At 46.2% G+C, this 27,173-nt stretch overlaps 1 protein-coding gene across 3 annotated transcripts; it reads left to right on the top strand.

Annotated features, from left to right (window-relative positions):
• Positions 1 to 22: 22 nt before the first annotated feature.
• ulk2 (unc-51 like autophagy activating kinase 2) lies at positions 23 to 26,707 on the top strand. 3 transcript variants are annotated; one of them, XM_081700018.1, is made up of 27 exons: positions 23 to 1,011; positions 4,696 to 4,788; positions 4,911 to 4,952; positions 10,448 to 10,480; positions 11,798 to 11,834; positions 13,056 to 13,229; positions 13,533 to 13,606; positions 13,698 to 13,799; positions 14,215 to 14,273; positions 14,417 to 14,499; positions 14,656 to 14,706; positions 14,803 to 14,891; positions 15,067 to 15,220; positions 15,383 to 15,443; positions 17,721 to 17,870; positions 18,770 to 18,915; positions 19,141 to 19,224; positions 20,264 to 20,535; positions 20,631 to 20,827; positions 20,940 to 21,049; positions 21,453 to 21,587; positions 21,844 to 22,055; positions 22,556 to 22,734; positions 22,844 to 22,962; positions 23,239 to 23,396; positions 23,517 to 23,652; positions 24,353 to 26,707. In XM_081700018.1, exons 1-27 carry the CDS (start codon positions 922 to 924, stop codon positions 24,415 to 24,417), a joined length of 3,105 nt encoding a protein of 1,034 aa, XP_081556144.1. In that variant the 5' UTR covers positions 23 to 921; the 3' UTR covers positions 24,418 to 26,707. The 3 variants fall into 3 exon arrangements, with proteins under 3 accessions (XP_081556144.1, XP_081556143.1, XP_081556145.1); XM_081700017.1 differs by having other exon boundaries at positions 20,264 to 20,544; XM_081700019.1 differs by lacking the exon at positions 21,453 to 21,587 and having other exon boundaries at positions 20,264 to 20,544.
• Positions 26,708 to 27,173: the final 466 nt, after the last annotated feature.

The following is a 27,173-nucleotide window of genomic DNA, read 5'->3' as shown; positions in this document are numbered from 1 at the left end:
CACATGGCGTCATAGCTAGTATGTTAATCGTTTGTACACTGTATGTTGCTTTCAGAACTGAGTACACTGTCATAAGACTGGAAACCTGACTTGCTTGCTATATATATAGTATATTTAATTGCCTCTTGCTCTCTTTTGAGCAGACTTACTTTACTAGGCATTCCTAAGAGTGTTGCATTTTACACCGTGTGTTTTTATGTTGTCCTTTTTGACGTTCAGCGAATACTAGCTAGCATGGGCAACACTCGCTGCGCTTCGTTATTGATTCAGCTGCACACCGAAGGCAGCAGAGGGTTTGGCAACTTGGCCGATACCTGCTTTGTCCTGCTGAACTGACATCATGTTGCTTGTCAGTCTAGAATTTATTTACACGATTGGTTCCATCGGAAATAGGGTGCAGTGTGAAGGGGTTAGCAAACAGGGTTGCTAGCTAGCTTGCTAACTAGGTCAGAACATGACAGGTCAGGAAACTAGCTAGCTAGCGCTAACGACACTACAGCCGTATTGCTGCTGCAGTGTGTGCTCTAGCGGTTTAGCTGATTTAACTAGGGGAGCTAGCGATACTAATTTAAATTAGCAAGCCATCTACCTTGCTTAGAATCCCACAAAGAAGTCTTGTTAGTAGTGGCTATTGTTAAGGACGACTTGGGGATTTATTATTTAATTTAAAATAAAAGCAACAGCCCACCGCTGTACTATTATTATTATTATTATTATTATTATTATTATTATTATTACTGTTGAACATAACTCGACTATCTCGAGTTAGCTGGAGTCTTGGGAATGAGCAGCTTTTCAGCAGTCTGCCTTTTGGTTTAGCCAGTTACAGAGCTAGCTAGCCAGTTTGAAACCTCCGTCCCCCCACAAACGTGAACGACCTCGACGTCGGTTACGGTCCAAGTCTCACTGGACACCCAAGACATGGAGACCGTGGGAGACTTTGAATACAGCCGAAAAGACCTGGTTGGACATGGAGCCTTCGCAGTTGTCTTCAAGGGAAGACATAAGAAGGTAAACGAAGTCGTACACTTCTTCACAGGTCTTGCGATGGTCTGTTTTCTCTCCAGGCTCTGCAGTGACAGGGCATCTGTTTACTGATGCATTTTGTAAATCTGGGTCATTGGGGTTTTTTTTTCGTTTGTTTTTTTTTTTTTTTTTTTTTTGGAAAGAGCATTATTTTTAATAAACACGCTTCTATAGATATTATTAATAAATTGCATATTGTGTGATTTAGCAAAATATTGTTTTTCGGCAGTGGTAGCTATGGTTTTATGAAACCAGTATAAGATATATAGAAGAACGAGTTACTCATTCATAAAACGGACTCTGTGTAAAAGCCGTCTGACGTAAGTGGGACAGTCATGTCTCCCGGCAGCGTTTGGGTCTTGAATAAATGGGTGGAGGAACATTTTATTATATATTTATTATATTAATTTTGCCAGCATTTCTTTTAAATTAATTATGCTGCAGATCTCTATATTTGTGAATGCTTCATTGATGAAGAAAACAGCGGTTTCGAGTAAATCCACGTTTTGTCAATCTGCGCTAGATGAGGATTATAGATGTCATAACGGACATAAATTGTTTGGATTTGTTGCTTTTTTCTGTCCATTCATGCAATCACTGTTATACAGTATGGTCTACATTATTGCAATGTCTGTGTATTTAGTGGTGTAGATTTCACTAGACACTTTGAGCTCCTTGAAGGCTGAATTACACTATAACCCATAGTTTGCTGTGGACCTTTCATGGATCAGCCATAACATTAAGACCACCTACACAATGTTGTGTACATCTCCCTTGGACTGCCAGAACAGCTCTGACCCATCATGCTTGGGACTCCACAAGACCTCTGAAGGCATCCTGTGGTGTAGCAGCAAAACCTTTTAAATCCTATAAGTTGCGAGGTGGGGCCTCTATGGATCAAGCTTGGTTTTCCAGCACATCCCACAGATCCTCTATTGGATTGAGACCTATGGAATTGGAAGCCTTGTCAGCTTCTTGAACTTGGGGTCATGTTCCTCATCAATTCCTGAACAACTTTCACAGTATGACAGAGTGCATTATCCAGCTGATGAGATCACTGTAGGCAGGGAATACCATTGCCATGAAGGGGTGTACTTGGCCTTCAGCAATGTTTAGGTAAGGTGGTACATGTCAAAGTAAGATCCCCATGAATGCCAGGACCCAAGGTTTCCCAGTAGAACCTTGCCCAGAGCATCACACTGCCTCTGCCAGCTTACCTTCTTCCTATAGTGTGTACTGTTGTCATCTCTTACCCAGGACAAAGACACACTCACCCCCACCATCCACATGATGTAAAGAAAATGTGATTGATCAGACCAAGCCACCCTCTGCCGTTGCTCCATGGTTCAGTTCTGATGCCCATTGTAGGTGCTCTCAGCAGTGTTCAGGGGTCAGCATGGGCACTCTGACCAGTCTGTCGTTACATACACCGAGAGCTGCGATACACTGGGTGGTCTGACACCTTTGTGTCAAAGTTATATAGTGAAGGATGAGTATAGCAACCACACCGCAGTCTCAAAGCTGGGTCTTTCAGGTGGCAAATGTGTGCTCTGACCACCAGACCAAAGAACCAGTTCGCTGGCACAGCATCCAGAACCTTCCTGAGTGACGGTCTCCATCTCAAGCCAACAATAACATTGCCAGCAAATTGTGCTACAGTAGCTCTTCTGTGGGATCAGACCATATGGCTAGCCTTCTCTTCCTTTGCACATCAATGAGCCTTGGTTACTCATAACTCTGTTTGCAGTGCACCAGTTGTCCTTCCTTGGACCACTTTTGGTAGGGACTAACCACTGCATACCAGGAACACCCACTGTTTGAGATACTCTGACCCCAACGCAAAGCCATCATGATTTGGCCCTTGTCAGTATAGCTCAGATCCTTGTGCTCACCTGTTTTTTTCTGCTTTCTGCACATCAGCTTTAATAACTGACTGTTCATATGCTGCCTAATATATCCCACCCCTTGACAGGTCTCATTGTAATGAGATAATCGGTGTTATACACTTCACCTGTCAGTGATTTTAGTGTTGAGGCTGATTAGTGTACTGTGCGTGGAAAAAACAGTGCTGTAACATGTGGACCAATAAACTAGCAAGTACATTTTCTATAAATATAAAAAATTCTGCTGAATAAATGCCACAATATAACTGTCACTTAAGTGTATACAAAAGGCATGAATGACTAGTGATATAATTACAGAGACTGTTATTACTGTTTAGGAGGTTCAGTTCCAAATGCAATTACACCACAATTCCACAAGCTCCACCACACTTTGCTGTGATAAGTTTTTCAGCATCTGCCAAATTGTTAGTTATCAAAAAAGGGAGAATCCTGACATAGAGAACATGCAGAACATCCAGAATAGAGAACATGGCCAGTCACACCCTTAAAGACCCCCCAGCCACAGATACCAAAAGGCACCGCTGGAGTTCAGTTGAGCTCTTGAGGGGACAGCTCATCTCTGCAGACGCGGCACTTCTACTGGGCAAGCTTCTCAGTTCTAATACACATCCCATTTTTGTGAGTTGGGGCAGAAAAGCTGAACAGAGGCAGGGGCAAAATGGTTAATGTGGACAAGCAGGGCAGAAGCACAGTGCTGAGAAAGATTCTGAGCTGAAATTAGCATTGATCAGCCTTTTATAGATTACCCTTTTGCTGTATGGAAGATGCTGTTTCAGTTTGATTCAGTGCCGGGCCAAGAAAGAAACGAATTGAGCGTAAATTGTCATGAATCATCAAACCTTTGGACTGCAAAATTAATTTAGATTTTTGCCACCCAAGCACAGCTGTGGTAGTAGCACAGTAGTCAAGTGTTTTACTTTTTATATGTTTTAGAGAGAAAATGTCCCCTGTAATGGATCCCTTTATACATTTAGTTAACTAAATATATGGAATACCTATATCATCACATGGCTGATCGATTTTCTCAGCTACCTGTAGGTTGTTTGTTGAAGTGCCGATGTAATGCATACAGGTTTGCTCTGGTCATAAGGTAGGCTAATGTCACAGTTGTTTTTCCACGAAGGTTTGGCTGGACATGCAGAAAAGCTCTTCTCTCTGGGATAGTCATTGGCTGAAAAGGGGTCACTCTGCAATCACATGGTCTTTCTGCATTGCTCTAAGCATGCTTGCTGAACTGACTTTTACTCAGACAAATAGAGTGATGCTGTAGGAAAATATTCTATTAACCCAGACTTATGTGAAACGTGCCTCCTATTTGTAGATTTCCATTCAGGTAGTCATCTGTCATAGTCACACAACTGCATGTCATTTGTTCATTGAACAGCTTCAAGCTGTTAGTTATTTCGTCATTGGTCATTCACCCTGACTAAATGTCTCCCGGTGGCTAAAATATCTTCATCACAATGAGTTTAATACTGTTTCCTCTGCCAGGTCAGGAGCTCAGAAGGGATATTCTATTCCTAAATCAAATGTAAGCTTGTAGAATTCCTTTCTGCACTGGTAAGCTAAAACAGACCTCATTAAAGGATCTGTAATTGTCGTTGTGCTAAAAGCTTTACAGGAAACAATAACTAGCCTGTGCTGATGACAGATTAAAAACTGAATCTTGTTCAGTGCATGTTATGACCTTTCTCTGTCTTCACCATCTGCATACTATAGAGATGCAGTCAACCGTGTCTCTCTTTTCATGTCAATCCATTATCAGAAGACCGACTGGGAGGTTGCTATCAAAAGCATTAACAAGAAGAACCTCTCCAAGTCCCAGATTCTGCTTGGGAAGGAAATCAAAATTCTGAAGGTGAGTCATTTGTCAGAGTTTAAGGATACTATGAAAGAGCTAAACCAGACATAAGCAGAACTGCATCTGGAGAGTTTTTTCCAGACAGCTCTTCAGACTATCTGTTTATTTCTTCTATTTAGGAACTGCAGCATGAGAACATAGTGGCGCTCTATGATGTCCAGGTAAGCTAGCATTGACTGCGCACTTCTGGACAGAAGGTGGCTGCCAAGTTCCAGAATGCCCCTTGCTAAATGTTCTGTTTCCTCACTGACTTTGAAAAGACTTGTGCAGAGACTGTGCCTGGTGAATAACCTTTAACCAAGAGACAAGCTTTGCTGTTACATAAGACTGTCTCTCACATGATATTGCATGACATTTAGCCTTAATTATTTCATAATTTGAATGATGTCATTGGATAGATCATACATGTTGTGTTGTTGTTATACAAACTCTAAACAATGAAGAAACGTTCGTCCGTGACACTATTGCACATTACCAATGAAGGCAGCTTATATAAGGAAATAAGATTTAACGGTACAAATCTGACGGCAAATGGCAGAGGTCCGCCAATTCGGTTAGCTAGCTAAGCCCTTTTCCCTCTCAGTTTCCTGACTACCTCCTTCTCCCTGAAATACCGCCCTTCCACACCCAGGAGTGGTTTGAATTCTGTGGTCTAGAGCAGCCCAGCTGTGGGTCACCCTGCTGGCTTTGAGCCTCAGCTGGGAGGTCAGCTCATGCTCTGTCTTTGCACTGAAGTCTACAGCGGGATGAATGAGTGGATTCTGAGAGGTGGGCCGTCCGCCATTCCAGCAGTGTGGGCTTGATGGCGCTCATCCTGATCCAGGAGCGTGTCTACTGTACTTTTTTGTGTTTTGAGGAGAAAAATAGACCTACATTTGGATGCGCTGGGGAGAGCAGTTGTTGAACGTTGAATATACTGCTCTTCCCACATAGTGTGCCTTCCTGTCCTTATATAACATGCCCACCTCATCCCCATGGTGCTGACAGGGCCCTTTAAGATGCCAAGTTCCTCCTTTAATGTGACCTGCTTCAGTGAGCCCTTGCTGTTTCCCACTCCATAACTCACCAGCCCCAGCAAGGATGCTTTCCTCTTGTCACTGAAATGGTGTCTTTGTGGGACGTTTTCTCATAGCCATGCGTCTGTGATTCAGAGAAGACTCCTCAGCTGTCTCTGCGCCAATTTCACCTGGCACCACAGCTGATGTGGCCCTGAGCATTGTTCACCTAAGGCCAGATCTTGCGTCTGTGGAAGAAGAAACTTGATTGTGATGTGGCTAACACGGCTGCGTGATTTGCCTATTTCTGTCCCAGTTGGCTGGTTTAGTGTTTTTTTTGTTTTTGTTTTTGTTTTTTTTCTTCTGTTTTCAAAATGGAGAAGTGGGCGAATGCGATGTTCTGTGGCAGCTGATCAGTGTTTGTGGTGACACCATGTGCTGCCACTAAACCAAGGTGCCATAAACACATACTTGACAACTGGATCTGTTTGCCACTAAAAGAGCAGTGTGCCTGGAGACCAATATTCTCTGTGAATGATCAGCACAAGTAGCTAAAAGCTTGCCATGAATAGGCTGCAAACACTCCAAAGAAAAGTTACTGATATCTGTTTGTCAGCGTTTAGAAAGGCTCTGGGGGCTGCCTGGAAACCCCTGCCATGTGCAACCTTTGTTTGTATGATTGCTGGTTCTAAATGATTAGCGTCATTGTACTTTATTTATGTTCTCAAGCACAACTTGGATTTGTGTGGTGTTTTAGATTTTAAGATTTCACGTACGACGCATACTCAAGAGCACATGGACAATGGGATCGTTATTTGGGTCCTTTTGTTTCTCTGCCAGATCTCTATGTAGCGTGGAGGAGCGCAGCCTTCTTGGCCAGAGTGCTCCTCTGAGCCTGGGTTACGGCAGGTTCGTGGCCGCCTCTCACTGGGAGACGTTAACGGGATCCAGTGTTTCCTGCTGCCACAGCTGCATTAATGGCGATGGCGGGCTGGGAGGGCTTGGTCTTTAGAGCACCCAGCTGTGTGTGAGGGAGGACTTAGATCTCGCCATGCACCTCGCTAATGGAAGCCATTAAGAGCACAACCGCAGACGCTGACGTCATCGCATTTCAGTGAGGAAAAAGTGTGAATGAGGGCTAACAGCATGGGGCTTTCTTTAGTGCAGACAAAGCCCAGTGCATAAGGAAGCGCATTTTCATCTGGTCTGGTGATTGGAGAGCTAATGGAACTGTATTATTATTTCTTTTCTTTTCTGATTGGAGTTGCTCATTGAACCTGTCTGCCTTGCAGTTTTAATTCTAGGCTTGCACTGAGAGCTGTACAATTCCTGCCCAAGCTCGGTGTAGACTGCAAGAGGCTTCAATCTCTGTAATAATAGAATGGTGATTCCTATTTTGAGCTTGCATTTTCGTCTGATAGAGCAGTTAGTGTTCAGCTGTATTTTTCTGGCCTAGCACAACATGTTGGGCGATGGAACGCAGACCTCATGAGCACATGGTGGGGGGCTCACGAGCAGCTTCCTGCTGTAGAACGCAGTGTCTCAGCTGTGAGGGGCTTTGTGCTGTTATTTTTCTCCAGTTCTTGGAAGAGAGTGGGAGGGGCTTGCATGAAGAAACAGGCTTTGAACATGAAGAGTCCAGAGCTGGGAAGGAGGAGCTGGAGCTTTTCAGGAACTTTTCTCTGGTTTCCAGAACCTCGTGGCTTTAACCCAGGGGGTGCAAGCCCAGAGGAGTTCTCTCTCGAAAGCAAATGTGCTACACAGTCAACACCCACTCAGATGTCTATCTGGTTGTGTAGTTTTTGTCTTTTTATTATCTGAGCTCACAAGCCCTGTGTGTTTTGCTTATCACATATTTCCTTACCTGGAGCCCCTGAAAAACCACATAGGTTGTATGTGTGTTTACATGGTTTGGTTTGAAGTGTATATGGATGTGTTTGTGTATTCATGTATGACGTGTGTGAGTGTGTGTGCCTGTAAGTGAATGTTCTCATAGATTATAAAGATCTTTGTTTGCTGGTTGTGGGTGGTGTTCCCTCTAACAATGTCATGTGACTCGATGCTTATATGCTGAGCTCAAAGGTTTCTCCCTTTCTCACAGTCTGAAAATGCAGTCATTTACATCCTCACTGTCAACAACATACCAATGAAACAACATTCTATTGTCTCGAGAGGGCTTTGAGGCACAGTTTCCATGCACTTCATGGAATGGTTTGAATTACTCTACGTATTCTAAATGGCCCATTTAAAGTCATGTGTGTCTGTTTACTTTCAGTGGTAAATACTGAGTTAGTATATGAGGGCTTGTTTGCATGCCAAGAAAATGCTTTTTATATATTTATTTTGGTTTTTATGTCATGCAGATCAATCCTGTGTGTGTGTGTGTGTGTGTGTGTGTGTGTGTGTACTTGTATAGAAATATAATTTAAAAAAAAACTGTAAAAGAAACTCTGCCTTTACAAAAAAAAAACATCTACAAATGCATATTTAATGTTTTTACTGTGATAAGGTCTAGGCTTAATACTAAACCAACTAAACTAGATTAGGGTTAGGTATAGAATTTGGTATTTACAACTCATTTATTTACAACTCGAAGTATTTATAAAAATGTCAGAAGTTATTCTGAATGTTTCCTAAAGGATTATGTTAGGATTATTTCGTATGTTTTGATATCACAAACCTGTCACTGTATTATACACATTATTATACACATTCTAGGTTTAGATATTGCAGGGGTTCTAATAATAGAGGTAAGTCTATTACCAGTGCTGCTCTAATTTCTCACCATACATCATTATGTAAACACCAGATACACCTCAGGTGGAAGGAGGATTATGTACATGACACAGCACCTGCTTCCGTTTGTTGGTTTGTTTGTTTGTTTGTAGGTTTTTTTTCCCAGCCCACACTCGGTTAACAGGTCTGCTACGGCATCTCACATCCAGGCTTGTGTGTATGTGTGTGTATGTGTGTGTATGTGTGTATGTGTGTGTATGTGTGTATGTGTGTATGTGTGTATGTGTGTATGTGTGTATGTGTAGTGTGTGTGTGTGTGTATGTGTGTGTGTATGTGTGTGTATGTGTGTGTATGTGTGTGTATGTGTGTGTATGTGTGTGTATGTGTGTGTATGTGTGTTGGGGGAGGGAGAGAGAGAGAGCTCTGAAGGCTCTTGGCAAACGCACTGCTCGAGATAGCCAGAATGTGCTGTTGCTCAGTGACGTTGTCATGACGCCACACCTCCCTCCCAAGCTGGTGTCCAGCGGGACTGCCGTTCCGGTTGCTCCCTTAGAGGCTGGCCCATGTTCCCCCTCACACTCAGCTCCAGCTGGGGGGTTTACTAACTCATCCGCTCTACCAGCACGAGGTCCGTGAGCTGACCTGAGCCAGGGCTGAGCCCCTGACGCCGGGGCCTGGCGGCGGAGTCATTACCAGAGAATAATGAAGGCTTGTTCGCATGCCGCTGGAATGAATAATGGGTTCTAAAGGTGCAGCTGACATCGCTGACTGGCCAAATGAGTAGCCTCAAGCTCAGCTTTCTGTATGCAAATTCTACTGAGAAAACCATCTTACATGAGGGAGTCAGTGAGACAGGAGTCAGCAGAGCTAGTAGGGCCACTGCACTGTCGACTGTCCTTGCAACACACGTTCCTGCAAATTCAGTTACAACACACAAAATGGCCATGCTTTGTAATGGACTGATCCAGAGTGTGAGTGAAAACCTGATAGTGGATCACACAGGCACTGAGGACCTTTTAAGTAGCGAGACAGCTACTTAAAAGAGAGTTTATGCCCATCTATCCTTTCTGATATAGTCCAGGATCTTTTGTTTACATACATGTTACCTGCTGTGTTTGGCCAGTGTCCACCATTTGAACTTGTAAACACTAACAGATATGACTTTGTCCAGTGGGTGTTTACCAGTTAATACATGCAAACCTTGACATAGGCTGCATGGGTATGTGTCTGAAAGGCTTGTATGTAATTGCAGGTAGCACTGTAGCACATGCCTTGAGTTCTACATTCCTTGTCTAAAAAGCAGAAAGTTCTAGTTATAATTTATGATCCAATTAAGCATCTGTAGCAGAAAGTGCAGCCAAATATTTAGATGTCTAATACATTTATGTATCATGTTAGTAATGAGGGATAAAAGTGAAATCTGTACTCTCTGGTATGTCCGATTCATTTGAAAAATGTAATAAGAGTTGGTCATTTAAGGTTGTTGATATGGGAGGTGCTTTGTGTTGACCACAGGGTATGGTGAGAACGCAGTTTGCTGTAGTTGTCTTACAGCTAGCTGGTTGGGAATTGCGCTATATGTGTTTGAGCTCAGAAAGACGGGTCTTTTAAGTAGTGGCCATTCCACAGTGGTGAAACAATGCCATATTTCTTTAAAATTGGTTTTATGATGGCTGCATGGACAGATTGTGTATTTTTGCCCATGGCAAAACCTCTGGCCTTAGGTACTTGGATCTTAAACTTGTTCTCAAATCTGTAGAGTAAGAGGCACTGAGAGTGTGCTTATTGCAATAAAATGCCTTGTGTTCACTGGAGTCCTATTCCTCCACTCACATTGCATCCATGTGACATGTGCCTGGGCAAAGGTAAATGGTATGTTGTTTGAAATGAGAGGTGTAAAGTGCCGTCTTCTGTTTTCTTCTAGGAAACACCTAATTTTGTGTTCCTGGTAATGGAGGTGAGTACACGATGTGCATCGTCATTAGCAGACGCCCACCCCGGCTCTCTCTCTCCCTCTCTCTCTCCTCCTTCCCAACTCTTTCCTTCTCCCCCCCCCCCTCTCTCTCACTCACTCTCAGTCTCTGTTTCCCCTCTGTCCTTGATGTTCATATCAAGCATGGTCACATGACCCAGTGTATAGAGGCTCTGTACCATATTGCTCAACACTAGAATGATCGACAAAAGAACAAACTCTTAACCTCAAGTGGCCAAACTCAAAATACCATTTCGGGGAAGCCTGCTCACAAAAACAATTTCAACAGCTTGTGTATCAGCTCTTCTTGTTTACAAGAGCTGTGTGGGAATGACGTGAGAACTTGGATGACTGTTTGAGTGTTTGGTTGCACTTAGTGTATTTGGGGAAGAGACCCTCCACACGTCACCTTGTTTTTGTAATCAGCACTGTCCACAGGAGCATAATGACTACAGCTGTGGTTGGCTCCACCCAAAGTTCTTGAACAAGTGTCTAATTACCCAGGATTTTGCAGACCAGAATGAACTCACTCATGTAATGCTGACAGTACAGTGCTGTCCAAGGATGTTTGGCAAGAATCATCTGACCAGTGCGTCATGTAATTATCAAAGGGCCTAACTGAGGTCGTGCGTGCGTGTGCATGTGTGTGTGAGTGAAGGAAGTTACACTTATATAGCACCTTTCTAAGAGCCCACGGATGTGTTACAGTCAACACACAGCTTTCACATCCAGTCAACACACCAGTGAGAAGCAGTACCCAATCGCTTACAGCGTACTCTCAACTAGAAACCACAGCCCCCTGGGGGACTGCGTAAGGTATAGGAAGAGGAGAGAGGATAACAGCCGGGACGGAGCACTATCCATCACTGGGCATAGAGGCATATAGTCATTCACACACTCACTTATACCACACACACACGCACGCTGGACCATTTTTAGGGTCACCAGTTTTTACCTATAACCACCAAACCACTGTGCTGCCCACTGGAACTCACTGGAAACCTTATAGCAGTGCAGTTGTGCCACTAAGAAGACAGTGTGCTGGTCCTTTATTCCTCGCGTTCAGCGCTTCCTGTAATAAGGAGATTAGCTATCCAAGAAAGGAGGCTGGACAGCTGTAACACTGCATCACTTCGTCAGATTAATTGAAGATCTTATTGTCATCCATGCTTCATATTACCCACAGTGCCTCATTCTCATGTCCTTGCAAACCTTGCCTTTCTGCACTCGTTTATGCGACCTTGCATAAGATACATTTAGATTTTAGGATTTAAATGAATATTTTTGTGTGTCCTGCTGCAGTATTGCAATGGAGGGGATCTGGCAGACTATTTACAAGGTAAGATCTTAAAAAAATAATCTGAAACCTTTACCACATGATATTGAGTGTAGACCCTAGACACTTCTCAGTTTAACTTCAGGGAGTGGTGGGGGTGGCAATTGGAAAAAAAGCTTGACTCTCATTAATGTGATCTAATAACACGCGGCTGAGCAGTGCTGACGTCTGACCCAGCTCTGCGGTGTCTGTGGTGAACCCCAGCTTCCAGTCCCAATCTCTGCCTCATACCTCCATGATGACGCTTAGCTCTGATCACAGAGATACTAAATGTTAATTTAGTATCTTAGTGATCAGAGGCGGCTGCTGTTGCCATGTGACCAGGGTGACATTCGCTTGGCTTACTGTCTCAAAGGGGCCATGGTGTGGTTACTTTTTGATGCTGTACATTGTGGCTTAGGCCTCTTTCAGAATGTTCTTGTCTGTGTGGCGGGTGTGTGGGTGTGTGGGTGTGGGTATGTGTGGGTATGTGTGGGTGTGAGGGGGGGTGTATGCGTGTGAGGGTTTGTGTGTGTGTTGGAGCACGTACTGACGTGCTGACTGAACTCTAGCCACTTCTGCTGTGGAGCTGTTCTTAGAGTTGTACACAGGTGAACTCTCCCACGCTGGTTGGCTCAGAGCAGTCAGCCTCAGTCTCTCAAATGCCCCACTCACTAATTATGCAATTGTTCCACTGTTATACATTGTCTACAGTGCTGCGTCTTGAGGCGCACTGCAGGGACATGTACATGTCTGACACTGGGGCTCTGGAATTCTTATTAGACCCACTGAGGGCAAATCGCATTGTTTACAGTCCGGGGTGGGGGGGAGCGATCTGCTTAACAGCTCAGTGGATTAGTGATGTTTTGTTGTAACAGGACCCCGAGTGGTGTCATGCTGCATAAGACCCTGCAGCAGATTCATATTTTAAAATCTGCACCTAATAATAGAGTTATAGCAGATTTGAAAATATTGTCTTGAATTAGTGGAGTGTGACATAAACCAGCTCCACTAATGTCTCTTGTGCAGCAAATGAATCAACATAATTTTGACCCATTAGTGCAAATGTCACCAAATGTCAGGGGACATGGGGCCCATGATCTGTAGCTGTAGTGTGCCTTCATCTGGGGAATGGTGTCAGCTGCTGAGCAAGGGAGTGGGTATTATAGTATGTGAACAAACCGTGACTTTTTCTGACCATCTCTCAGCAATAGTGCTCTCTGCTGTTTGCCTGTGCCATTCTAGCCAAAGGCACCCTGCGCGAGGACACCCTACGCGTGTTTCTGCAGCAGATCGCGGCTGCCATGCACGTCCTCCACAGCAAGGGGATCATCCACCGCGACCTCAAGCCCCAGAACATCCTCCTGTCCTACACCGGCCACAAGAAGTCCAGCATCAGCGGCATCCGCGTTAAAATCGGTAATCAGACCCAGGCAGCAAATGCTGCCAGGGTCACACTGTGCATCTTTACAAGCTGTAATAATGCTCAAAAATAACAGCTCACATTTATCGTGCATGGGACCCTCGTGTGAGCGGAAGAGCCTTCTTATTACGTAAATCTGCAGGTCTATTCAGTGCCATGGTGCTATTTCTGGCTCTCGTGCCTGTTACGCAGACTTCGCATTGTCTCTGCGGTCTCGCTCTCCATCGCGGGTCAGCCAATAGCGGCAACTTGCTATTATTACCGCAGCCGTACTGATGGGAGCTTTCTGTGTCCTGCAGCTGACTTTGGCTTCGCCAGGTACCTCCAGAGTAACATGATGGCAGCCACGCTGTGTGGCTCACCCATGTACATGGTGAGTGGCCGGAGGTTTTGCGCTGCTGCTCGTGTTGGTCCGTGTTGGCCCTTCTGCCTCCTGAGCTGAGCCCTGCTCTGCTCCTCCACAGGCCCCAGAAGTGATCATGTCCCAGAACTACGATGCCAAAGCAGACCTGTGGAGCATCGGGACTGTTGTGTACCAGTGCCTCGTGGGAAAGCCTCCCTTTCAGGTCAGGCTCTGTTTAAAGGTGTTTGCCAGCCAAATGCTTCTCTCCAGCAAATGTATTCCCCGCCATTTGCATTAGGAATGTCTGTAGTGTTGGTGTTTCTCCTGTCAGAGAAGATTAGTTTTTTTTGTTGTTGTTGTTGTTGTTGTTTGGTGGTAGATGAAGATTGGGATTGTTCTGTAGTAAAATAGCTCTGCCAATCACCTTGTTTTAATCTTAGAAATATTATTATGAAAATAAGACTTTACACCATAGGTGTGGTAACAATGTAATAAAAATAATGATGTAATAACAACAACAACAACAACAATAATAATAATAATAGCATTTATAACAATATAATTCATCAGGCTACAGCTATCTAGTTGAGCAGTATGTGGTTGTAGAAGTACTTTCATGAGCGTCGTTCTCTCCACAGGCCAACAGTCCTCAGGACCTGAGGATGTTCTATGAGAAAAACAAAACCCTGCTACCAAAGTAAGAACGTGCTTCCTCCACAGTGGCGTTCTGCGGCAGAAACATGTTCACCAGCCCTCAGTGCTGTAGTGTAATCCGCCCTCCGTTTACCTTTTCTCGACCTTACGTTGACCTTACGACTAACGCATGCGTCCTTTTCCCAGCATCCCGAGGGAGACATCGGCCCAGCTCACGGAGCTGTTGCTCGGCCTGTTGCAGCGGAACCAGAAGGACCGCATGGACTTTGGTGAGTGCGGCCCGCCCCGCCCTCACCTCGCCCTTGCACCAATCGCTTCGTGACGAAGGCCCAGAGTGTCCCAGGGTGGTTTGCCTGGACGGAGCTTGTGTGCTTCAGTGTGATCGTGTTTGTTTAACTCTCCCCTGCTGTCTGTGCTTCTCGCAGACGCCTTCTTCAGCCATCCCTTCTTGGAGCAAACATCGTCGATGAAGAAATGTGAGAGCAGTGGTTATGCACTAGTCACACTTCACCTTAGAGCCTGGCTGGCCCCAGTGTGCTGAACGAGCGACTGTCCGTTCTTTTCTTACCCAGCGTGCCCGGTTCCAGTGCCCACCTGCCCTGGCTCTGTCTCAGACAGCACCTGTGGCAGCTCGCCATCCTGCCGCTACGTCTCTTCTCCAGTGAGTTTGTCACGCGTGTCCGGATTAACGCCGGCTCTTTTCCCCACCCTGCGCCGTGCCACCATCATGGCAGGCGAGCAGGGAGGTGATTTATTATCGCTGCTGGCCACTTGAGTCCCGTTGGCGCATTCCCCCTGATCTCCCTGCTTTCTCTCCATCCCGCTGCCGTGCCCAGTCGCTGCCTGAAGATGGGCTCTCCTCCCCACCCCTCGGGCCGCCCAACTACCTGCAGCTGTCCAAGGAGTCCGGCGGCAGCACCAGCAGTAAGAACTCCTCCTGTGACACGGACGACTTTGTGCTGGTGCCACACCTGTCTGGGGAGCAGTCCTGTGAGTGAGACCTGTGTTTTAGAGGGTGTGTGTGTGTGTGTGTGTGTGTGTGTGTGTGTGTGTGTGTGTGTGTGTGTGTGTGTGTGTGTGTGTGTGTGTGTGTGTGTGTGTGTGTGTGTGTGTGTGTGTGTGGCGAGTTACTCACTCCTGTGTTCTCCTTAGATGACCTGCCCTTGGGGGCCCCGGGCCGCAGGTCGTCCAGCGAGTTTCTGCTGTGTGGAGGGTGAGTACAGCGTCACCGCACCGTGCACATGGCAGCACATCACAGTCCAACACCCAAACCAACATGGAGTAACGCTTAACACTTGAAAACGTCGCACAACCTCTTATCTGTGCAGAGTCAGATTGCTGGTTACACACACACACACACACACACAATATGTACATGTGTAGAATATGAAATGATCTGTTTGACTGGACCATACCTGTGAGCTGTATGCATGTTGGATGGGTTTGCTGGTGATGAAGTCAGCTGAGATGTTTGCAGCACGCACCCGAACAGCAGCTATCTGATAATGAAGGTGAATGAGAGGAGATTCCATTATGGGAACATGACCTGGCGTGATGCGTCTGCTATTTCTGCACTGAAGTTAACTGGCGTGGCCAGGCTGTGGTGTGAATCTGTGTGTGTGTGTGTGTGTGTGTGTGTGTGTGTGTGTGTGTGTGTGTGTGTGTGTGTGTGTGTGTGTGTGTGTGTTTTCACACTGTTCGGTCATAAGATAGCAGCCATGAGGAATGAGGAAAAACATCCCTTGTCAAACTCATTTGTGAGTGTATTGAAGAAAGCATGTAGTGTTGTTGCTGAAGCTGTCATAGTAATTTGGTAAAATATTGTTTCATGAATTCTAACTAACAATAAAAATTTGGGATTTTGAATTGCACACTTTTTACATTGAGTACTGTTTTCTTTTTTTGACAAGAAAGTGCTGTAACTCTTAGCTCCGCCCTCTTATTTTTGCACATTAGTGATATTTTATGAACTTCTTTGTGTGCTGCGTCTGAGTGTGTTCCATGCTGGCACTGTAGAAATGGGGCCACCAGCTCAGTCACTTCCTCCTCTATTTCCTCTTCTGCACGGGCATGAAGGTTAAATACATTCAGCCTACTGTCATGTCCCTTCCGTCTACTCTGAAACACACACACACACGACACACACACACACACACGCACACACACACACACACGCTTGTCTTTGCTGCTGTTGGTGTTCTCTGAATCCTGCTCCATCACTTCCTCTGTTTGAGTGGTGGGTTCCCAGTGCTCTGTGCTGAGTTTCCCAACATGTTTGTGTGTGAGCTCTGATGCAACATGTTGGGTGGGTGCCAGCTCTTCCAGGAGAGAGGCACACTTTTTTTGGAGCTCTGGAACACGGCTTCCCACGCCATTCCCATGAAGCGGACCCTGCAGTGCTTTGTATTTGCTCTATGGGGGTACTGGGAAGAGGGGCAGAGTCCTGACCTGCCACATGCCCACGGGCTGCATGTTACCTGCACTACAGAACCGCACACATATGCCCTGTGTGATTGATTGATTAACTTTAATTATTTAGATTTTAATCTTTTCTGGGTCTGTATTCCAGTTACAATGCTATGTAAAATTTGGTTAGTGTGTGGGGTGGGCTTTGACGTTCTTAAGACCAGAACTGTTTTTCCTTATGGGACATTTTTTGCATGTTGTGCTGTGCCATGCTGATCCAACTCTGGATGAAGACAAAGGAAGCCTCTCTGTTTCCTTCAGCTGGGCGTCCTCGTGTGGATCACGTGTGTGTGTGTGTGTGGGGGGCTTGCTTTGGTTCTTCCTTCCAGAACCTCCCCCACTCTGCAGTGTAATACACAATACCTAAAGCTCCAAGTCTTAACGCTCAACCCTTTTCCTTGTGCCTCTTATAGTTCACCCTTCCCCCAAAGAGACCTGTAGCTGTTCACATTTATGCCTCATGTAGATGACCCGGTCATGACATTTTTGCAAAAACATTTTGTTCCCTGTTAAAAAAAGAAAAAAATGCAAATGAGCTGTGGTTATTTGTTTATTTATTTATTTTCTCTCCTCGTGTGACTATTGGAAGTGGGAGGCCCCAGCACGTGTTGTTGGCCTGAGGTTCAGCCCACATTGTCACTGAGTCAGCCCCTAGCCCCTCCTTCCTTCCCAGTGATTGGCTGGAGCTACATGTGTTTACACTTTTCCTCTTCCCTCTGCTGCTTGGCCAGGCCCCTTATACAGGAAAAAGGCTTTCTTATACTGTATTTGCCGTGGTTTGCAAACAAAGAACTCGGCTCTCAGCTCAGTCAAATTTATCCTAGTTTTTTTGTTTTTTGTGTCTGTGTGTGTATAAATATATATTTAGAAACATGGCTTTTGAAAGAGGAGGGATCTCTTGTTGTTGGATATGTTTTTGGAACTTGTTAGTGTTTGGAAACTGCTAGTGTTTGGCTGACACCATGGTTCAGCTTGTGCATCAGCAAGCCAAGTGGATGACGCCGCTCTTCCCCGCCGTTCCCAGGGCTCCTCAGCCGCCCTCGGGCCAGACCCCGATGGTATCCCCACGGGCAGAGACCACCCCCATCCCTGTGCCCACGCAGGTCCGCAACTACCAGCGCATGAAGCAGAACCTGTCCAGCAGCCCAACCGCCACGGTCTGCGGTTCACCCAGGTAAGAGACGTCGTGTCTGGGAGGAGTCTGCACTAGTGTGACGTAACCTGACAAAGCGATTGCCTTATTAACTGCCATAGATTTGTCCTGCTGGGTTCCTTTGATGACTCACTCATTTTGTCAGCCAAACAATTCTATACACACTCTGCTGTGCTCAGTTGTGTCTGTGTGTCTGTGTGTGTGTATAGAGTTTGCAGCCACCCCAGTGTAACAGGAACGGGGGTCGGGGCGGATAGAAGTAGCAAAAAATGCCAAGTCATCTCAAATAAATGGAGGAAGACTAAGATCTGCAGCTTTTGTGTTTGTGACAACTGCCCCAGCATGGGGCTGATGGGCTTTAGGCAAGGACCTTTTGTCTGCTTTGCCTCTGCTATCTGCCCATCAGGCCCAGCCCAGCCCACTAGTTAATGGCCTTAGCCTCATTCCCTTGCCTTGGTTCTGGGCCTCAAACAAGGATTACACCCCTCACCTCATCCTGCGAGTGGCCCGGATGACAAATAATCCGCAAGCCCTCGATGCTAGTGGCTAGAGAGCAGTGCTAGCCAGCCTGCACGTTGCCACACAAGACTGGCAAGAGTCTCATTTGTTTTCTAGCACTAGAAGGCGTGAAATGGTGATCTGTCCCTACACTTAACAAGCCCTAACCGGAGAGATTACTGGTGCATGGGTGTTTCTGTTGGATGGAGTTGTCATGTAGGAGTGCAAGTGTTTTCATATTAAGTAAATGGTAAATGATGCCAGAGTAAAGTCACCTGACTAATGTGAGCCACTGCTCATCATCCTTCTGTTTGTGATTGTGTCTGTGTGTGTGTGTGTGTGTGTGTGTGTGTGTGTGTCTGTCTGTATGTACGCATGTACCGATTGTAATGGTGAAATCGTCTCATGTCGTTGGCCTGCAGGTCGGGTACGGTGCGCCGCTCCAACACCAGTCCTATGGGATTCCCTAAAGTGTCCTCCGTCTCCCCCAGCCCTGCAGACGCTGCCCACACGGTGGGCCGAAGGCTCTCCACAGGCAGTTCTCGTCCCTACTCACCTTCTCCTCTGGGTAAGAACTCTCTCTCTCTCGCGCTCTCTCTCGCTTTATTGACCCCTTGTTCCACTCTTGTTCTGTCCCTGAACATTATCTTTTCTTTCTCTCTTCCACTGAAGTGTTAATCAATGAGGTTACCACGGAGTTGTGCACCATCAACGATGGGGGGCTGTTTGTTAGTTTGAAGTGTGGATCATGTTGTGACATGTCTCTCTGTCTGTGTGTGTGTGTTTTGTCCAGTGGGTACCATTCCTGAACAGCTTGGTCACTGCTGCTGTGGACATCTGCACAGCCACGAGGCTCGCAGCCGAAGCTCATCTGGCGGTGAGTGGAGTGGAAGGTTTGTGTGTGTCACATGAGCATGGCATTTTTAATAGCTCTTTCCCCAAGTCTGTTACCATTCCCATGAGTCTTTGTGTTTCCTCTGGGTAACAGTGTTCCTCTTCCAAGGGGTTGGTCTCCATAGTAACCCCGCTTACAAACGAGAGACTGCTTTTAATGATAGCCTGCAGTGTTTAGACTGCCGGTGTGGCTCCTACAGCAGCAGGATGTTCCACTTAGTCATAACATGACATCGTGTGACCTGGAAGCATCCATCTTCCACCAGTTTCTGCAACTCCTATTCCTGTTCTCTATTACCAACAGCCTGTGTGACACTCTGCCACTTTATAGCAAGGCTCATGACCTATGCACACTGCAATACTGGCATTAGTTCCTTCTCAACTTAACAGTTAACATGAGGAACTTAAGCCACTCACTCTGTGGGTCTTCTGTTTCAGTGTTACTGGCAGGTCACTGAAGTGTAGACCTCTTAGCTGGACTGCGGTGCCATCTAGTGGGCACAGCATGCATACACATGGATTTTATGCTCCGGCCATGACCAGAGAGATGCACTTATAGCTGTTTTAATTGATGGTATACTTTTTTCAAATTTTTGCAAGACTTCAGCCCTTTGAATATCACGTGCTCCACGCAGACTTTCCCTCTGTTTACATGCATGTTTAGCACTTGGCCTTCCCTCCACGGTGTTGCATGCACACATTAAATAATTGTTAGGCTGGGACAGCTGTCACCTTTTCTACATTCGCAAGTGTGGATCATGATATGGTAATTTTTAGTAATGATATAGAAAATTTTCAATGCTAATTGCAAAGCCCATGTCCACCACTTTTCAAAATAAACTATTTAGTGAGCACTGTCAGTATATAAACAGTATATTTGTAGAATCCTAAAAAAAAGACAAATCCAAATCTTTTAGTATAGCCTTAACATTGAGTGACAAAAATAAAGACATTTGGAAAAAGATTGGTGGTGATAAACTTTAAAGTCTACAGACATGCCTGAGTGTTGTTTGTTTTGACAGGTTCCCCTGTGCCCTCCTCTCAGTTGCTGGGAGCCCGTCTGCAGAGTGCACCCGTCCTGACTGACATCTACCAGAACAAACAGAAGCTGCACAAACAACTCTCTGACCCTGTGCAGCCCTCCACGTTGGCCTATCCCCCTTCCCACTCGCCACAGCTCAGTCGCCCTGGCAACCTAGGCACCTCCCCCACCAAACACCTGGGCTCCTCTCCTCGCAGCTCTGATTGGCTGCAGAAATCCCCCCTGCCCACCATCATTGGCTCACCCACCAAAGTAGGCTTTGTGAGTCGGATCAGAGTAGCGAACTGGTTGTGTATGTTATATGGCACTAGGAGAGGATCATGCTTTGGCTTGTGGCTTCTTTACAGGCGACCGCCCCCTTTAAAATCCCCAAAACCCAGGCCTCATGCAACCTGATGGCCTTGGCCTCTCAGCAGGGGATGGTTGACAGCCCCACTCCCAGCAAGACGCTGACAGACGCCCGCAATGTCTGCACCCACCACTGCTCGCCGTATGGCGGCGGACGCTACTTCGCGCCCGAGACCAGCAAAACCACCTTCGGCAGGTAATGCAATATCAGATTCATGCAGTTTCTGTCCTGAAGTTACATAGAGCTTAGCTTAGTGAATCCTTCAGGCGACCCCCTTGTTAACGGCAGTGATGATGTTATCCCTCAGGTCTGTAAGCACAGGTCGGCTGTCCGAGCAGCCTGTGAGGATTGCACTGGGAGGCCAGCAATACCAGGGCAGCACGGACAGCCTCAACACAGAAAGACCTATGGACACAGGTAACTTGGCACTCCTGTTATAGACATGTGTCTGACTGGGTTTTATTGCTGTCATATAATTGAAACAACGTCGGTGGAAAATAAGGGCTTATCTGTGCAGTTGCACATGGTTGTTGTTTTTTTTTTTGTTTTTGTTTTTTTTTTTACTGTTGTGTTGTTCTGTTGTTGTGTCTTAAACACCACTTGAGGCTCCCTGATTGGCTTTTGGTGCGTGCTTGATTGGCCATGGCTGTGAGTGACCCCCGTGTTGTGTGTGTGTGTGTGTGTGTGTGTGTGTGTGTGTGTGTGTGTGTGTGTGTGTGTGTGTGTGTGTGTGTGTGTGTGTGTGTGTGTGTGTGTGTGTGTGTGTGTGTGTGTGTGTGTGTGTGTGTGTGACTCTGCGTGCACGCATGCCTCCCCCTAGCCCCAGCAGGGACGTGTGGTTTGGCAGTGGGGGGGGCGAGTCCCCGTACCGTAGTGTTCACGGTGGGCTCGCCCCCCAAGAGCAGCACCCCTCCCACCTGCAGCAACCTGGGCACACGCCCACGCACCACCTCAGGTGAGGGCTTCACCTTGCTCTCCTCTCCTGACCCCGCCCCTCCTCAACCAGCAGATCTGTAAAAAAGACGCAGCCCTCCCCTGATTGGCTTTGATGCAGCACATCCACAGAAGTCCTGCCTGCTGTATGGCTGACAAAAGCCCCTCCAATCAAGCCGCTCACCCAGTGCAAGTTGACTAGCTGCTGAAACTTCAGTGTGTGTGTGTGTGTGTGTGTGTGTGTGTGTGTGTGTGTGTGTGTGTGTGTGTTTCTGCAGTGGGCTCCAACAGCTCGGCCGGCTCGCTGTGCTCCACCAGTGGGAAGGTGTATGTGGGCTCTCCTCCGAGCATGGCTATTGGCAGCTCCCCTCCCGGGGCTGAAGCGGCGCCAAGCAGTCTGCGCTACGTCCCCTACGGCACCTCCCCTCCCAGCCTGGATGGCTTCATCACGTTCGAGGCCCCTGAGCTACCCGAGGAGACACTGATGGAGGTGAGCGGGCTGATGAGCTCCAGTCAGCGCAGCGCAGGAGGAAGCAAAACCAGTTCAGTAGACAGGAAAGCCGCTCGTTTAGAGGATTAGCACCGGACGACTTAAGCAGGTGCAGAGCCGAACATGCAAGTTGATCCATGAAATCGATCCATCCAATCGGAGTGAAGCAGGGAGGACAGGGTGACCTTAATGTGTGCTTATGGCTGTGTGTATTCTGTATATATATATATATATATATATATATATATATATATATATATATATATATATATGTATATGTATATGTATGTGTATATATATATATATATATATATATATATATATATATATATATATATATATATATATATATATATATATATATATGTATGTGTGTGTGTGGGTGTGTGTGTGGGTGGGTGTGGGTGGGTGTGGGTGGGTGTGTGTGTGTGTGTGTGTGGGTGTGTGTGTGGGTGTGTGTGTGGGTGTGTGGGTGTGTGTGTGTGTGTGTGCCTTCACAGCGAGAGCACACGGACACGCTGATGCACCTGCGTATGATGCTGTCCTTCACGGACTGCGTGCTGGAGATGGCCTCCTTGCGGGCAGGAGGGGCCGATCTAGGGGCATCCGTTGCTTCTCTCTACCCCCCTCAGGAGAGCGTGGTGGTGGACCAAATCAGCCAGCTCAGCAAAGGGTGGGGGTAAGGCACCCTCCCCCGCCCACGCCCAGATTCAGACTGCACATAGTGCAGGCAAGCATGCTGCTGTTTGTACATACTCATGCACACCGCTCCATGTCGCCCTCTGCAGGCAGGTGGAGCAGCTGGTATTGTACATGAAGGCTGCCCAGCTGCTGGCTTCCTCTCTGCACTTGGCCAAAGCCCAGATCAAATCTGCCAAGCTCAACCCATCCACCGCTGTCAAGCAAGGTGAGCATCTGCATTCACCACACCTCCCGCGATAGAGTGTGTAGCTCAGTGGTTAAGGTCCTTGACTTGTAATCAGAAGGTTGCTGGTTCAACCCACCACTGCCACGCTGCTACTGTTGGGCCCCTGAGCAAGACCCTTAACCCTCAATCGCTCAAGATGTACTCAGTCGTAATTGTTGCTTTGGATGAAAGCGTCAGCTAAAGGCGGTAAATGTAAATGATATGGGCTATACACAACCGTTCTTCTCCTCATCGCTGGCCCTGTCACCACCGTAGTGGTGAAGAACCTGAATGAGCGCTACAAGAGCTGCATCTCTCTGTGCCGCCGGCTCACGGACAAGCTGAACCACTTCTTCTCAGACAAGCAGCGCTTTGTGGATGAGATCAACAGCGTGACTGCTGAGAAGCTCATATACAACCATGCCGTGGAGATGGTGAGTTGCAGAGACAGGGTGTGACGTGTGTCTGTGTAAAGGGCCTAAGAGGCCTGCATCTGTGTGACTGCGTGTGTCTGAATGCGCGTGGGTGTGTCCGGGTGCGTGCGTGGCTAACAGGTGCAGGCAGCAGCCTTGGATGAAATGTTCCAGCAGACAGAGGACATTGCATACCGCTACAGTAAAGCTGCCGTTTTGTTGGAGGGTCTCAGCAAGATCCTGCAAGACCCGGTAGACATCGAGAACGTCACCAAGTGTGAGTGTCCCTCCAGCATCACTCTCCCCTGGTGCTCAGAGAAGCACTAGAGGTGGAAGGCGAGCACTTGCTGTACTTGTAATTTTTTTAAGCCGGGGCTACACTACGCAACTTTTACACTGAATTTAACCCCAGGTTTCACTCTCAGACTAAAGACTCGCTGAGTCTGGTCCTCAGTTGTTGGGTCACTCAGAGTGAGGGATCGAGTAATATGTGAGGGGATGATTTTTTTTTTATATTTTTTTTTTGCCTCTTGATTGCACTTCAGAGCAATCAGAGTATATCAAACGTTTGATTAAAAAAAAAAAAAAATGTTTTTACCCGACTGAGCGTAACCAGTAGTAATGTGTATACTGGTCTGCAATTGGTCTCGTCAATAGCCAATGAAAATTGAGCATAAGTAAACACAGATAAAGCAAAACAGCCATGTGTTCATGCTTGTAATGGAGCTCTGGAGTGGAGGACAGCACGAGTGCCTGTACATCGTCTGTACAGACCAGGCTGACTCGTGTCTTCTCACCCAAAGGCGTTTTTCTTGTATTTTCATTTTGGGTGGCACAGTGACTGCAGCATGCTGTTGTACCTCCATACCTCCAACATCACTTTTCTCTTTTGTCCTCTCCATGCCTTTAATGTGTGTGTGTGTGTGTGTGTGTGTGTGTGTGTGTGTGTGTGTGTGTGTGTGTGTGTGTGTCTGCAGATAAGGCGAGTGTGGACCGCAGGATCTCTGCATTGTGCTACTGCACCGTCACACTGTACGAGTAGAAGCTCTGCCCACCCCACCCACACCCACCTCCATCACTCTTCTACAGTTCTGTAGCAGTCAAAGCACCTTCCATAAAAAACAACAACAAAACACCCACAGAAAGTATTTTCTTTCTATAACAGACAAATGTTTGAGAGATGTGCACAAATTTACTACCAAAGAATAAATGCTACTTTGATTGAGCTTTGATTGTGGAGCAGGTATGCATTGGAGAGAGCAGGTCTGTCTGTCGCAGTGGAAGGAGTTGTCTGTCTGTCGCAGTGGAGAGAGCTGGCTGTCTGTCACTTGTTTTTACAGTTTCCTTCAGCCCACTGCACAACATGGGTGAACTCCAAGCATCAAGGAACCTTCAACTCTTTCCTGTTTTTACACTGAGTTGGGCTCAGTACACAGCAACATTGTAATGCAAATCAGCGTTTTTTTTCTGCAAGCCCTTGTTTTTATACTGTATGCTATGATGCTGTTGCAATTATTTATTTGTTTTAGACAGATAATCTGATGTGATGTAATGATAGGATCATGATTTTCATGCTAAATGACAGCTTGAGAGATATTTGGACTGTAATTATTGTAACAGTGAAGCCACACCACGATTAATATGTGCACATGTGTACACATACAAACACTCTCACACACAACACCAAATACACTTGTACACGATTCACTCAGATCCTCTCAAAAGTCTTTAGCATGGTAGCCTGAGATTTATGATGTAATCAACTTTTGACTTTTGAAACAAATGCACTTTACTGACACAAAAATAGAGAGGACTTGTCCTGGAACGCTCTGGAATGGGAAATCTGTGAGGAAAGACAAAGAAGAGGGCAGGGAGGCAGAAAAAACAAACTGAGGGCGCCACTAACCGTGGACGTCCTCTGCCTCTCGCTCCCACCCCTTCATTGTGCAACCTTTGAATCTGGCCTGCAGTGTCTCCACGTGGGACTGGTCCCCCAAAGCTTGGCTTGCTGCCTGCAGGAAGGACTGATGAGGACAGACATGGTAGCACATGGACGAACGCCGGCGTGGCGGTGAAGAGCACCTCTTAGCTCGCTCTCTGTGATCATGTGATCAGGGTCATTGCAGGCTGAGCAGTCGGCCGCAAGGTTCATCGACAATAACGCTCAAAATACTTGAGTAGTCACTTGTGTTTTCATTTGATTAGTCAATACTGAAACAAGCTTTTTTAAACGTTCATATTAATACTGTAGCTATATAAACCGAGTGCTTGCATCGTGTAAATATTTGTATGTGCATGTGTAGCTTTTCCCTTTCCCTGAATGGATGCATTTGAACTTGTGGCGCGTCAGGCGACAGGAGCCGAGGCCATGGAGTGTCTTGCCACTCGCTCCAACTGCACAAGTCTTTATTTTCTACCAGAGTTGTTTGATACTTGCCACTACTGCCACAAGTCTCCACTCAAAACCTTGCCAGACCCTCAAAGACAACAGAGAACTCGGAGCCAGTTTTATGTATGGCAGCTCTGAATTCCCAACAACTGAGTTGTATAAAGTAAATTCAGTGCAGGTCATGGATGAGAAGCAGAAGTGGTGCAAGAGAGGAGCTTCCGGGACTCCACCTGTGGCCTCCACCTGCGTCCGCTGTATCTTCCAGCAGCCACTGGGTTTGGGACTGTGGTTTTTGACACACCACTAAAGGTGCCACAGAGGCCAGTTTGAGGATACTGAGTACCTGAAAGCAGTACAGCAGTGATCTATAGCACTGATGTTGAGAGACCTGATCCAGTAATCTACTTTACAATAAGTTGTTTTTTTTTCTTCATTTCCCCCTTTAATTCCTTTAATTCTGCATCAGACTGATGCATATGTCTGGAGTCTATAGACACCCCCCCCCCTCGCCTGGCTCTGAGAACTGTACCAAGGATGCGTTGTTGGAATGAATTTGGACTAAAGTAGGAATTATCCCTGTTCTACCTGTGGACGTTAGAATGGATTTGCCTTGTTCTTAGAACCTTTCCACCACTGAGTGCGCCTGTCGGATACGATTCAGCTAGCGCAGCCGATGTAAAGCTCCTGTATTTTCAATGACACATTTTAATTGATGTTTTATCAAGGGCACGTCTGGGTGTTCTGTCTGGAACTTTACAAATACAGCCTTTGTTTATTAAACGGGTTCATTTGAGCCACGTATTCTCTCTCCCTTTTTGTATTGTATGACAAATTAATTCTGATTTTTACATGGACTGCTAATATTTTGTTATACCTTGGACTCATCACAGTATATATCATGCTAATGTCTAATAACACCAGTAAATCAGTGAGGTAAACTGCTGTTTCTGATGTTTGTGTTTAGTCTCACAAGGTGCTCAAAATGAAACCGGTAGCAAAATTTTCACATTACTGTCTGTCTTAACAGTTCAGTTACATAGATAATTCACAAACTGGTGAACACAAAAGTAAAATAAAATATTTATTGCATTTAACATACTCTGGGATTTTATAAATACATTTTTCCAGTTTATTTATCCATTGAGTTTTTGTTAATTAGAATAAAGCAGTCGCCTGCAGGAGGAGGACAGTAAGAGGCTGACGTTAGGGCTAGAATAGGTGACCACGCTCAGGTCCCATTGCTTCACTGACAACACATTTGCTTCACAAGCTGTAGCAGTTCACTGACTTGACTGTAGTCTCTCTTATTGTTTAAGACATGGTACCTGTAAGCACATTTGTCCAGGATCTTCTGAAGAGCCTCACCGCCCTTCCTAATGTTTTTAATGTTTCTGCCCCTCAGCACATTG

This window comes from Electrophorus electricus, chromosome 17, assembly GCF_041902795.1.
Source record: "Electrophorus electricus isolate QZ-2024a chromosome 17, ASM4190279v1, whole genome shotgun sequence".
In the NCBI taxonomy this organism is placed as follows: Eukaryota; Metazoa; Chordata; class Actinopteri; order Gymnotiformes; family Gymnotidae; genus Electrophorus; species Electrophorus electricus.
This window is presented reverse-complemented; position numbering and strand designations above follow the sequence as displayed.

Bases quoted from the DNA above. Each gene is read 5' to 3' on its own strand.
- ulk2 (XM_081700017.1), top strand. From the start codon at position 922: ATGGAGACCGTGGGAGACTTTGAATACAGCCGAAAAGACCTGGTTGGA. The intron at 22,963-23,238 runs GTGAGCATCTGC...TCACCACCGTAG, and splicing joins ATCCACCGCTGTCAAGCAAG to TGGTGAAGAACCTGAATGAG. The intron at 23,397-23,516 runs GTGAGTTGCAGA...CGTGGCTAACAG, and splicing joins ACAACCATGCCGTGGAGATG to GTGCAGGCAGCAGCCTTGGA.